The sequence below is a fragment of the Diprion similis genome, chromosome 4 (assembly GCF_021155765.1).
Source record: "Diprion similis isolate iyDipSimi1 chromosome 4, iyDipSimi1.1, whole genome shotgun sequence".
Classification (NCBI taxonomy): domain Eukaryota; kingdom Metazoa; phylum Arthropoda; class Insecta; order Hymenoptera; family Diprionidae; genus Diprion; species Diprion similis.
The window spans coordinates 15,029,377-15,043,497 of record NC_060108.1 but is presented as its reverse complement, the minus strand read 5'-3'; the positions used below and the strand labels follow the sequence as shown (position 1 = coordinate 15,043,497).

Genomic DNA, 14,121 nt, shown 5'->3' with positions numbered 1-14,121 from the left:
ATTATGGTCGCACTCAGTGTCGTAAACTAAGAGAAAATTTAAAGAGGAATAAAAATTCTTTTGATACGTCGAAAAATTGTTTTCACCTGCAGCCTAAAAAAAGATTGTATAAACGCCTCATTGTATTTTTTTCCCTTTCTCTCCTAATGCTTCCCTTTCTCGCTTGCTTTTTGCGTGGGATAAAGATCGGGAAAAATGTGCCCTTAACGCTTTCTTTCCCCATGTTTCACGCTTTTTTTTTCCTCGCTAAGGCTTCAGGACCGGGGTGATTTCTCCGTTATCAATCAATCCGGCGTTAAAACGTCGGGTGGATAGGTATTTTCTGAGATTGTTTAAACAGACGTTTCACTTGGCACGATTTTTCTAACGGCAAAATTATTCTTGTCAATTTACGAAGCAATAATCTTTCAACGGATGAAAACGTCTAGAAACTCAGGTTCGATAATAAAAGAGAAACTTCGGAAGCACATTAATTGATAATAAAGAAAGCGTATTGAGTAATAACTCGTATTATTAAATTACAACGACGGTTATGAATTCTTGAATATCGCTGTCTCTGAACAACAAGTATAATGTCTGCACCGCGAATGCTTGTATACATTAATCATTGAATATTCCTCGGTGACCAAAGTCACGACTCCATAAATATGAGAAAGAATCTTCCATCGAATGTCGTTGTTTCTCATTGCAATCGCTGTATAAAGATATATTTAATGCATAAAGATCTATAACTGAAATCGTAAATTTTATCGCAGCGAAGAAATTTAATCAACGAAACACGGAGAATATTACAACTTTATTGTCGTTCGTGTATTGTACAGTTAGTAGGTATTATACACCGCACGATTTTTCGCGTTCCTCGCAGATTCAATTCACCGCGAAATTCTTCTCGGCGGAATATCTGAAAACTCATATAAGCAGCATTAATCAAAACTTCGAGAAATAATTTAATAAATAAACTTCTCCAACGAACAAGTTGAATAAACTATTTAGTATTTGTTCTGGTCAGTTTAACAATAATTTTTCATATTCTCAACGATACCCGAATTTTATAGGTGAAACATAGTTTTGTTGAAAAACTCCATTATTTGCCAGTCAGCAACCAAAGTTCGACCAGCTGACGACGATTCGTCATATTTTTACTGCCGTCGAGTGAGTAACTAAAGAGTGGCAGGTTGTTAAAACGAGTTGTAAATAAATACACCTAAATTGATAGTTCAACGGTTAAAATTTTTCGGTTTTATCTTATCAGAACAACAGCAGCAGCAGCAGCAGCTCGGACATGTCTCTAATATCGGTAATATTAAATAAGTCGTTATCACGACTAAGAATTCCAATATGTAATACGAGTCGGCAACTGAGGCAACCGAGTTCAGGTGCACTCGACGCGTATCAAATAACGACCAGATGCAGGTGTACAAAAGACGTGAACCGAATCAAAGGTGCAATAAAGCATAGAATAGAACACCAAAGAGAAATAAACCGAAACTGATTAATAAAAAAAAAAAAAGAAAAAGCCAAACTCGTCCAGGAGAGTTCATTCGAAGACAGAAACCTGCGACATACACACGTCTGGAAGATTCTCTCTAAAAGCTTGACCGTCCACTTCCAAAGACCCCCGGAGTCCATTTGTGCCTGTGCACCAGAGTCCATGCCGCAGTTAACGTCGAGCTTCCTCATTCTTCGCTCAACTTCCCTTACAACACGACGAGTAGAGCAGTGTGTGTACAACACCGACTTCCTGTCAACTTTGTCAACCACAACCTAATCTTTGCCGTACTCTAACCAAGTTGTTCCAGCACGGTACACAGGCTCCAGCAGTCTCCAACAACGAAGAAAACACTTCCTATCGATTCTCTGAAATGTGTAAAACAAGAATTTTTCACACCAGAAAGAAATGAAAATATTCAGACCTCGCCCATTTTCGTTGATCAAGATTGGAAATTCTGCAATTATTCCTCCTACGAAAATTCGAACTTTTCATTGTGGGAAAAAAATAAGGCGAAAGAGAGTGAGACGAAGCATGGATATAACGCGGTTGAAGTTCGGTAACATCATCCTGGTGATATATGTTCAGGAAGAATGGTTATTCTGCTGCAATCTTATGATTCTCTGACATTTAGAACAGAACTACAACGGCAGTAGTAGTGGTGGCAGTAATAGTCAAAACATACTCATATTTTGAAGATATGACAGTCCTGAATTATGAAATGGCAAAGTAGAGCGATATTATTTCTCTCAATGTTCCGTTACAAGTTGACGTCGCAAACTTCAGCCTCGTTAAATATAATCGCATCTAATATTCGCTCTATCTGGTTTATCCGCGAGCAACCGCTGCCACGGCCCGAGTCCCAAAGAGCATCACCGTTATCTGCGGTCGTGAAAACGGTCCGGAGTCACGTGTCGACGTCTGCTGCCTAAACTCCGTCCTTTTCCCTCATTGGCGAGGCACAAGATTGCAGGCAGGCAGGGGTGGAGGGAGGGAGGGAGAGTAATCTAATAATCCAAGTATTACGTCATTCCGTGTATATCACGGATCTCTGAAGAGAGAAAAAAAGAGAAACGTCCACGTAGCTGGCATAAATGTAAATCTAATGCCAACTGTTAATACAATAACTCCTGAGCCAGAAAAGCTGCAATTTTCAACTAAAATTGCGAGCCGAAAAAATCTCTGTTTACCAAATTGCGATGCTCGAAAGAATGAAAAAGGTAAAATATTAACAGATGTGTTACAATAATTGGTTCCAGATTTTTCGTTTCCATGATCTAGGTGGTGAGCTTCAAGAATCGATTCAACGATCGAATGAAGCGGAAAAGGGTTTGTCGGTGTTAGGTCTGTCTGACATAGATGAGGAAAAGTAATAACTCGTCTATCCCTGCAGTAGGAGCAGATAGACGCAGGCCGGCATCTATTCTTTATCACGCGTACAGTAATCTCTGTAGTGATTCGGATACACAGAGAAGACAGATAGCCAGACAAACGAACGAAGAGGGTTGTTTCGAGAGAAACAAACGACTATCGTAAACGTGATATTACAAGAGAGAAATATTGGTCAAATTTCGTAGGCAGTAAAATATTATGGCACAACCTGATGCCGTCATGAATCAGCTGTTGGACCGGCCATATGAAATAAAGCTGCCGCCTCTGGTTCTTGCCCTTCCTCTTCCTCTCGCTGCCTCTCCTCGTCGATACACTCCAACAACCCCTCTGGTAGAATTATTTCTGGTATTTTTGGCTCGGCAATTTAAATTTCAATTTCAATTATTTTTTTTTTTTTTATTTTTTCTTCTTCTTCTTCTTCTTCCATTAGATTTGTTTGAGCGGATGAGAAGAGTTCGAGATCATATAACATCTTCGATAGATCGAATCAGCTTCGAATTTAAAAGGTGCCCTAGGCCGATCTCTCCGATTTGATTTCTTTTTTAATATGTTATAATAAACTAAAAAATAAGCGCCACATATTTTTTTTATCTTTCATTAAACACTTTGAGAGAGGTGAAACCACCCTCCGAAGTCAGTAGGCATGTCAAGAAGCGATGTGGCAGTTACACCCAGAAGAGCATAATATTTTTTAACCAATTCAACTGGAAAAGTTTTCTCATAACGAGAAATGAAAAATGTAATTTTCTCCATTAAAAAAAAACACAGGCAACGAAATACCAAATCGCCCCTTGACATGCCTTACTGTGGAGGGTGGTTTTACCCCCTTAAAGTGTTTAATGGCAGATAAAACAAATACGTGTCGCTCAGTGTTTAGTCTACTATAACAAATACAAAAATGGCATCGTCTTGGGATACCTTCCTTGTAAGTACTGTTATACGTGTGTGTGCGTGTGTATTGTATAATGCTCATATAATAGCGATAATCACGATCGTCGTAACGTTTCAGGATTCATTAATTCTAAAGCTTGCCTGTGGAAAGCCTTTGAAACGAGAAAATTGAAGATAACGGGTGAATTCAATTGCATTAGTCAAGGTTCAGAGGGCAAAAGCTTAACCAACTTAGCGAGCTGATGACAGCCGAATTCGAGGATGATATACAGTGAGGTAATGGGGTAAGTATAACCAAGTAATTACGGCACCGATTCAAGCGCGAGGTCAACCTTCGGAGGTTCGAAAAGAAAAATTTCAACCAAAGAAAGAAGAGAAATCAAAAGCGGTAATTTTTGATCCCGTTCAAGCCCTCTTCGAATTGATGACTTTTTCTCAATTACCCCTTCAGCAATGGCATTCATTCGCTGGTTAGTTCAAACACGCGGCAATAATAATGATAATAATTCATCAGCGTAAGTGACGGTTAATTAGTACTCTAAAAGCTTTTGATATTCCTGTACTAATGACTACTTTGATAACTAATTACTCATACCTGCAGAAAATCGCTCTAACAAAATCAACTAATTACGTCACATACAGGTTACGAATATCCAAAAGCATAACAGCATGACGGTTGATCACATTCGACCGCCTGCAAACTGATCCAAGCCTGTCCCCGTTCACGAATTTCTTAAATATTTAGTGATATTCTCTTTTCCTCTAAAGTGGTGATATTCCTGAGCACGATTGTAGAAAAAACAAAATAACAAAAACAATTCAACGTACAGCAACTGCCGACGATGACGTTGTCGAATATGCAATCGGATTTAGAACGTCCAGGGCAATTACCGCAGGTTAAGCTGTAGATACGTCTGAAGAACTGATGGATTAAAGATTGGGATTACCTTATCAGAAATAATTCAATACACCGAAGACAGCTAGTTGCCGAATGATTATTTCTGCGGCAATCGATCGATCGTGAGAATATATTTGTTGAAAGAGAAAAGATTCAGGCGTTAAAATGCAAACAAATTAATTGTCGATCCGCAGGATGCATCGTCCCGAAACGTAACGCATATCGGCCGCGGTCGTAACGGAAACGGTTTAAGTAATTCGGAAGATAATTTATCACGTCGCCGACAGCGGGTGATTCCGCATTCCGATTCCGCGGGACGGAATTCAGGAAGACTATACAGTGTCAAGCTGACCTCAAATCAACGCTGCGGCCTTTCCGACGATAATGATAGGGCAGAGGATTGTAGCTGCTGGGAAGGTCGGGTTGGTGGGCAAAGGTTGGGAGAGTCGAGCACTACGTACACGTCCGGAGAACATTTATTTCGGCAATTAAATCCCCGCCTTCCGGATGACGGGCTAATTAACCAACGATCGTGTTCCAATTAGTAATTACTTTTCAAAATTCGGACCTATCGACTCCCTGAATTCGATAACATATTTCTTCACTCAAAACTTATTCAGCCGTAGAAACCCCGCGTATCAAATATTCCGTGTCGGAAACGAAGGCAACGACTAGCAGAGAAGCGTAATAAACTTACCAAAAATTATACGAATTTTAATAAAACCTGGCCGTGATTTGCAATTCTGAAAGTTTGAATATCGTGCTTTTCCATTAGCACGGTTTGCTTGAGAAATTTTTTAACCGGCAAACATATTGCGTTAAAGGAACAATCAGTAGGTAATATATATGTGTACTTGGATACGTACATACAGACATATATATTACGTTACAGAGTGCAGGTAATAAATTCCAACACCGGATATAATATCGTGTGTATCACGATTCTCATTATATACGCAGCAGTGAGACATTTTCGTTTGAATTGTTGAACTTGAGAAGCAGAAAGGAAAAAACAAAAAAGACAGAGAAATAATAATGAAGAAAGAAAAATTTATCTTTATTTCTTTTAATTTTGTGTAATAACAGAATTCCGCTATACATATATATATATATATATATATATATATATATATATATATATATATATATATATATATATATATATATATACAGCAACCCTTTTTTCCTTTACACCGTTTTAATCTGTTTTTTGTTTCTTCCATTTCTCTTGTTCCTCTCACTTTCTCTCACCCACCCTCTCTTTGCTCTCTTCCAGGGAGGGTGAAAATTCCGCAAGAAAGTTTTTCTCCGGAGATAAAATTGCAGTAGCGGCACGTGACGAACGTTAACCTCCGAATTAAGAGGGAGGAAATTAAAAGGGGGAGAAACGCAATTGTCGACTAGTCGGCGAATAAACTTACCGCGCGAGACGTCGAGGGGACGAAGAGAGGAGGAGCGGGAAGGTAAACCGTGAATTTAGTCACGGCAGCAGCAGCAGCAGCAGCAGCGGAAACTCACCCGCCGCCCACCTTTCCGCCAAATGGCTTTTCCCAAATTTCAAAATATCATCCACAAAATTATAACAATCTCGCCGTAGTTGAATTCAATTTTCCGCCGGTACAGACCCTGCGTATTTGAATCCCACAGCTCAGTTACAAGAAACAACTAATTAGAAGGACTGAATTAAGTACCAGGTGTATAATAGGTAGAAGATTGAGATAATTCATGCAACCATTAACTTGACCGTAAACTGAACAAGAAGATAAAATTCAATATATGTGTGTTCGTATAATTATAAGGACCCTTTTAAATTTCGTTTCGTCAAGCAATCGTAGTAATTAAATCCCGCGCTGGCCGTAATAACGCCGGTAGGTAGGTTTTTAAAACCATCGTACAAATTCTCGAGAGAATTTCGTTTTTAATTTATAAATCCAATTCCGTGCCCGATGTATATTATTATGTATTCGTAATATGAAAGGCTGACTTGATGTTTCTTTTCTTTTCTTTTCTTTTCACAACGTCTAACGATCAAAGTTTCTCACTGCAAAAAGGGAATGAGAGAAAAAAAACAACAACTTAATATGCATTAAAAAAAGAACCAGTCAAAGTACCATTGTACTGGAACTACAAACACGAGCGTGATTCATTCTACTGATGGTCTCAGGTGGGGAATACGAGAAAGAAATAAAGGTCAAACACTAATTGTTCATTGAGTTTCTTTATATAGCATTTTATTACAGGCGAAAGAAATTCCCGTCGTACTACAATGGGGGATCAAAATATACTCGAGCAGTGTCTGCTCTTCCATAAAAAAGAAGAAAAAGAAAAAAAAAAAAAAAGATACTCTTCCTCGCCGCCATTAAATACACAGACTAAACATTTATAAAAAAATCTGCTGCTCTTTAATACACATTTTTATTCTATAACATCATATAAGATGATCAAAAGCTGAAAGACTTATACTTTATCGTTCTACAGTATTAAGTTGGAAATTTCATTAATTCAGTGAGCATAATCCGCGTTTCTTTTTCTGAGAAAATGTACGTTTTTTTTTTGTTTTTTTTTTTTATCTTCTTATCCACCTCTCTAGATGAATCAGTCAATCTTTTTCACCCTCAGATCTCTAGATCATTATATGAGTATTATAAGGATCCAGGAAATTTTGTACAAGATGCTGACTCTCAATATCGCTGGAACGATTCGTCGGAGGAAAACTTTTTAAATAAGTATTCCTTCAAATCTGCTCTCATCCTCTCTATTTATTTCTCTCTCTCTTTCTCTCTACATTTTTACGTTATCGATCATTTTTCCATACCGTAGGTATATCATGTAACATATTTCGATAAAAAGTATTTCGAAATTCCAGGCTGTTCACGAGGCACCGATGAAATTCTTTATACTATCACGACGATCCGTATTTCATTCGTGTATGCACGTGCGGAGATTCGCAATATTCAAACATCAAAGGTGTGATTGCCAAGTGTGACTTTTTACATTACGAGGACATCCTTACGTGTATATATAATAATAAACGGCAATGAGTGTATAAGTAAGTAAACCGAAAGCGATATTGTAAGGTGATACCTGATTCGAGTCTGCAATCTCGATGCCGGTTGCTGCGGATCCATTTGTTGAAGTCATCTCGAAAACTCCTATCTTATTCGAGGATCTCTATTTTCTCCTTCGCTTATTACTTGCCGTAGATAGTTCTATTTGGACGGTTCAGAATTTAAATCGCAGATTTCAGATACCAGTTTCTGACCACGAGATTCAAAATTCTTCATTACATTTTCTCGATTCAAGATTTTAAATTCCAGAAAACGATAAAGTATCATTCACAATGGACTTAGTGCAGTGGTAGGGGTGGTAGTTATAGTGCAGAAGAGCGTTCACAAATTGTCGGTATTGCAGTGTGGAAAGATATATGTGTCAGTTAAAGTTTTTTCAGACAGATTAAATAATCTAACGAACCTTGCGGAGAGTGGATGAAAATGAACCTCTCATTAAAAAAGTCTTGTGAAATATTTCTTTGTAGTAATTTTCTTTTTTCTCTCAGCATCACGGATGTGATTGCTAAATCGATTAATTCGTCTACGTCAGGCATATTGCACGTTAATTTTATATGAGGATTCTGCGCGAGCTTTCAAAGCGTCTATTTTGATTGGTCGTTGCAGTGGTTTAATTCGTGGTGCACTGCAGAAGCTTGGAGACTGCGAGGTTCTGCACTAATTCTGCTGTTCCCATCCCCAATACCGTCTATGCTAATTGATTGTTAACGCTCGCATGGTATTCGTATTCCCAAACTTCCGCACTGCACTACCGCTGCACTAAGTCAATTGTGAACGATACTTAAAAGGGATTCACGATCCCATAAGTTTCGAAATTTTGCAAATTATCAGAGCCGAGGTTCCGGATTCCAGTTGCTAAATTCTCGCTACTCGTTTCAAAATTCTAGAATTCCGATTCCACGTATCGCAGAGTTTAAATTCTAGGATTTCAATAGAATCACGTTTTCATGATCCATTAATCGGTTAAAAACACCAAGCTCTTTAGCTTGAACATGATTGTAGTTCCGGGTTTCTAGATTCTGCAATTTCTCTCTAAATTCGAAAATGCCGCCTTGGGGTACCTATACTAAAAATTCCGAATCGTCCAAATCACTCACTCACTTGTAACTAGCCGCGTTTTCGGACTGCCGATTATCGAATCGAAGAAAGGAAAGAAGGAAGGAAGAAAGGAAGGAAGGAATTAGAAGACTTGACAATGTTTAAGGGAATCTATTACACACAGGCATCGAAGCAGCAGCCGAGCGAGAGAAAGAGAATCACTCAACGTCAGCCTACCAAATTGTATAACGAGATACCAATGCTTGGCGAGTAGAGCACGCGCGATGCTTTCGCTGAAAGATCCGAATTGTGACTGAAGCCGGGTTGAACTAAGTCGGAGACTACGCGGCGCAATCTGTATTCTCTGCTACAGCGAAACGAACAACAACCGCGACAATCGTATCTCTCCTCGCTATCTTATTAATCATATTATCCAATTGCGACAGGTGACGTTACCTATATACGATGATCACTTTGTCGTGGAAGACGACAACGACAATTCATATATATATATACACATGTATATACGGACACACACACGCACGCACACATATATGTATGTACATTATACAAATCTCAGCCAACTCAGAAACAGATTCAACATGTGCCTGAAGTTTCGAACGTTCATTTGAACTGAAATTCCAATGGTTGTAACGAGTGATTTGAGAACCGCTGGAATGAGAAAGTCGTTGTATATACATATTCATCTCTGCACTCACCAGAAACTATTCCTTTATATGAAAAGCCGTTGAATTGTTTTTTAAAAATACTTCAAAATTAAAATATAATGTGAGAAAGCCGTACTCAGTCTCATCAGAAAAAAGGGATTAACTTGTAACGATAATGTAGTGCGAAATTACCGTTCAAATGAACGCTTGGAACTTCAGGCAGATAATTCAACATATTATGTGTGTAGAAGTACTTTCACGTTTCGTTATACAAGCAAAGTGCGTGTAGATAATAAGTAAGTAAGATAAGAATTCGCAATCAGTGCACTCGCGAATCGAATAATGCGTCAAATCTGCATATTCTTCGGGATATTGTCATTCGAAGAAAGGGTCTTATCACGCTTCGAAATTTAAGACTACGATGACGATGATGATGATGATGATGATCACGGATCACGCACCTTGCAGCAGTTTTTTAGAGATGCAGTTGAGACTTGCACAAGTATATATATATATATATATAAGCAGCATAGGATGCACCCGCATTACTTAAGGTGGTGGGCAGCACCCCGTGGGGGTAAAGTTGGCATTGCGACTCGAGCGGTAGATTCGATGTCACACAGTAGCTAAAGCGTGTGTAAGTAGATGTTAAAGGGATGCCGGGGGGTAGACGCGGAGAGCTGTTTTACTTTATCGCGCTGTAATCCTTTACAAGTTCATTTAAGCATCTTAGCCGAGGGCGTAAGTAAGTAAGTAAGAGAGTTTGAGTTGGGAAAGAGGTCCATTGCACGGTTCGCGTTAACGCCTGGATGGATAAATCCCGTAATTCTAGGCGTCGCGGTGTCTGGTTGACAATCAACCCCCGTGAAAACCGTCGCGTTCTTAGAAGGTCTGGATTAGATCTAGATTAGGGTGCACTCGATCGGTAAGGGATTTCCATTCAGACAACGCGCGTCAAGTACGCAGACAAAGTGATTTTGGTAAACACAGGGTGAATTCTCTGCGCCGCGCCGTGTTCGCTCGACTCGTTTCGTTTAACGTCTATAGGATGTGTTTACGCGCCGTGAATCGTCGCGACGACGACGTTCGATTCGAAATGATGAAGACGTCGGCGGACAGACGAATTGCTACTGCTGTTGCTGCGCTGTGCTTATACATATGCTGTTGGAAAGGGTCGATCGTTCCGAAAGATCGTTGACGTCGTCTTTTCGTCCAGAAACAACAAACGTTTTAGTTTGAATCAACTCGCAGCGATCGATCTGCTGAATACGAGTAGAGGAGAGTAAAAGAAAATTAATATTACTAAAAAGGATCTCTCTGCGTCGATTCTATATGTATAGGTAAATATACAGACATGCATTGCATCCACGGAATCGTGCTTTTTCTCTATTTTGGATTACGGTCGAATGAATTTACGGTGCACGGTATAGATAAAATTCAGATGAAAATCACAATTTCGTCGTAGATTTCTGTAATACGTGCAATTGGTTTCGGTGTATAGTGTAGACAAAAGGCACGACTAATTGGATACTTAATGCCAAAGCGTAAGTTCAAGTAATTGGTAGTAGTTATAAGGTACTTCAGAACAAGTAGAGTGATCTCGATGCAAAAACGATATAAGACTGATCGACGGTACGAGGAAAGGAATTAGAATAAAGCCTTCGATATGAAAAAAAGAGTACATCTTATATGCTCCTGCAATGGGAATGGAATAACGAAAAAGTTTAATGCCTTTGAAGAAAATATGTTTGTTTTGCGAAACTATAAATGAAGCGATGAGGCTGATGATATTGTTCAATGTTACACATGAAAATGTCGATAATAATTTTATAATAATCCGTACGTTTTACGCGACTGATCACGTATATAGACATAAAGAACTGTGACCGTGGAATAATTATTCGTTTAAGGTGTAGATAAATAATAAATTAAATGAAACGATGGTAAAACAGAAATATTTCTCTGCAACCTGTATACAGTTCTGAATTCGACGGCCATGCATAGTAATGAAAGCACAGTGAAAGAGCGATGATATTACGTGTGCAGGATACAGATGAACATCATCGTCATACGTTTGCACGTTTTTTTGAGAAGCCGAAGCGAAGGGAGCCGATTGATCTTTTTGCCACTGGTTCGTGAATCGCGCATTTTGTGAAACGTATTGATTCGAATGTATAAAAAGAACCGACGTTCCTCGTCGTCGTCGTCGTTATTCTTTTTCCTCGTTATTATCCTCCAACAGTCTCACTTACACCCCGAGCAATTACAATCAATACAACTTAGTACCCATTTGTTACAGAAATTGTAGCACATGTTTTTCACACTATACTCAACATACTCTGGAGTCACGTTGAACCATGTCTGGACGATTGAATTTAAATGCATAGCAGGGGATGAACAAAGCGAGAAGGAAAATCGGTAACGACGTTAGTGAAAAATATCCGACAGAATTTGTGAAGTGTAAGAAATCAGTTCCAGCGCCGAGAGAAATTATACCAATTTCTATAGGAGATTTTCCCCGATAATTTACAGGGAGACGAAGGTGAAAAAAACAAAAGAAAAATGAAAAGGGCTGAATAAAATATTGAATAAATGTCATGCAAGGGTTTCATGGGTTTCTCTATACATGTATACACAGGTTATCACCGGAAACACAGCTTTGCAAGCATCCAAATCCGTCTTCATGTGACACGGACGACAGACAGTATCGATATCGTAACTGATAGCGGTGAAAATTTCAAACATATACGATACGGTTCGGAAATTTTTTTTATACTTAACAAAAACGAAAAGGAAAAAAAAATTACAGGTATGAAACCTGACTCGGTGTATTCTGAATTTCTGACCACAATTCTATTTCACCATATTATATATATTTTCCCATCATAAAATGAGTACCTAAAGCTAAGAAAAGAAACAAAGTATGATCAAACAGCAAGTGAGTAGTAAAAAATGTAGGTTTTCTCTTCGGGTTTATACGACGATGAAATCCGAGCGGCATCGCTTTCGTCGTGGGAAATTATCGTTCCTCAACCATGCATAGAATTAGGGAAAAAATGTCTTGCGAACCACGCGATCGTAAGCAAGTATATATGTATAAATCAGTGATTATCAAGGGGATACGAGAGTCCTTTGCTCCGGCATAAGATCAAAACCCTTCCCTTCCTGCACTGAACCTCGCTACTAATTCGACTTCCTTCCTGAACTCGACAAGATAATAAGACCGAGGAGATTAGCTAACCTATACCTAAAGGGTGCGGACCTTTCGAATAGAAGCAAAACTTTTTTCCCGAGATTTCTCTTTGTTTCTATGGTTTTTGTTTTCCTAAAACGAGGATAAAAGAGAGTCCTCTTCTTCAATCAACTTCTAATCCCCTCCAAATCAATTGGGATCACTATATATATATATATATATATATATATGTAGAGTCGGATCATCCGTTTTCCAGGAATCGTTAATACGTATATGCTTGAATGCACCCTTTTACCCCGTGACCTGAAACAGCCCCCAGAAAGGGAGGAAGAGAGAGTGATATTGGATGCAATGATTTAACGTTGAACCCGTAGCTCGTGTGGGCATAGGATGGGCAATAGGATCGTGCGTAGGACTCGCTTGACCAATAATGCCTCTGTACCCAAATACCCGGGACGAGGATTAGGCACTTCAGAGTTGACATCGAGGGCTGAAAGATGAAGGCTGCCTCAAGAGAGAAAAGTCACGGATATCGGTGATTCCCTCCTCCTCCTCCTCCTCCTCTTCCTCCCTTCATCCTGCCCGTGAAGCTCATTCACCGCCAACTCCTTTCCCTCGACCTCGCTCCCTGAGCTCTCGGTTTCTCCCTCCTCGCTGAAGGATGAGCCTGATAGAGATCCTTCCTTTCGGCAGGATTATTCGAGCGCGTGGAACGCGGATATAGGCGGGAAGCGTAGGAGCAGGGGTGAGGCAGAAATCGACGAGAGAAGGGTGAGAGGAGTACACCCTGAATTCTGGCTCCAGGCCTGCCTGCCTGCTACCGCCGCCTCCTTGGATCGCTCTCTTATCATCTGTAACGAACAACGAACCCCGTCGTCGCTTGTTCTTGTACGTGTTACACTCGCTCATCCATAAATGATGAATTTTCATTCCCTCCATTTCCCTCGAGACGATCGATGATGATCGCCTATCAAACCGGAAGAAATACATTCACCTGTATCATCGAGCAGAAAAACGGTCTCACTTATCTCCTCAATCGTCAATTTTTATTGCACAATAGATGAACTAGAAATCGACGATTCTTCGACAGACAATTTCTCTGTTACAAAAGTATAAACAGACCACAGTCTTGCAAATTACAAAAAAATACTTGAACTTTTCAAAAATGGCCTGAAGATGATCAACTCCTTTCAAGAACAACGCCAAGATCCGAAGTAAAATTCGCAAAACCTGTTACAACTTCTTGAGCAAATAATTTGGGAGGCGTGTAGAAATATGATCGCCTGGAGGAAAAAGTTTGACAAAAGAAAAGAGATAAGTTGAACATTGCGTATCTACAAATGGCTTTTCTCGTTCGTCGGGCAATCGGGCGAACGGAGAATCGAGCATCGCGATGATACATACACACTGATGATACGTACATACATGCTCAGCGGCGACAAAGTCGTGAGGGATGTTCAAGGGGCCACGGCGTCTCTCGCCAT

The 14,121-nt window shown here is 39.6% G+C and overlaps 1 protein-coding gene across 3 annotated transcripts in view; it reads right to left on the bottom strand.

Moving 5' to 3' along the window:
• The window catches only part of LOC124405143 (venom dipeptidyl peptidase 4), a 183,263-nt gene that overhangs the window by 95,727 nt on the left and 73,415 nt on the right, over positions 1-14,121 (bottom strand). Inside the window, exon 1 of one of the 3 annotated variants that reach the window (XM_046879803.1) lies at positions 7,755-7,977. The exons of the other annotated variants lie outside the window; for them this stretch is intronic. Coding sequence (XP_046735759.1) covers positions 7,755-7,811 — 57 coding nt within the window. The 5' untranslated portion in view covers positions 7,812-7,977. Of the gene's footprint in view, positions 1-7,754; positions 7,978-14,121 lie in introns of those variants that run through there. 3 annotated transcript variants of the gene reach the window in all.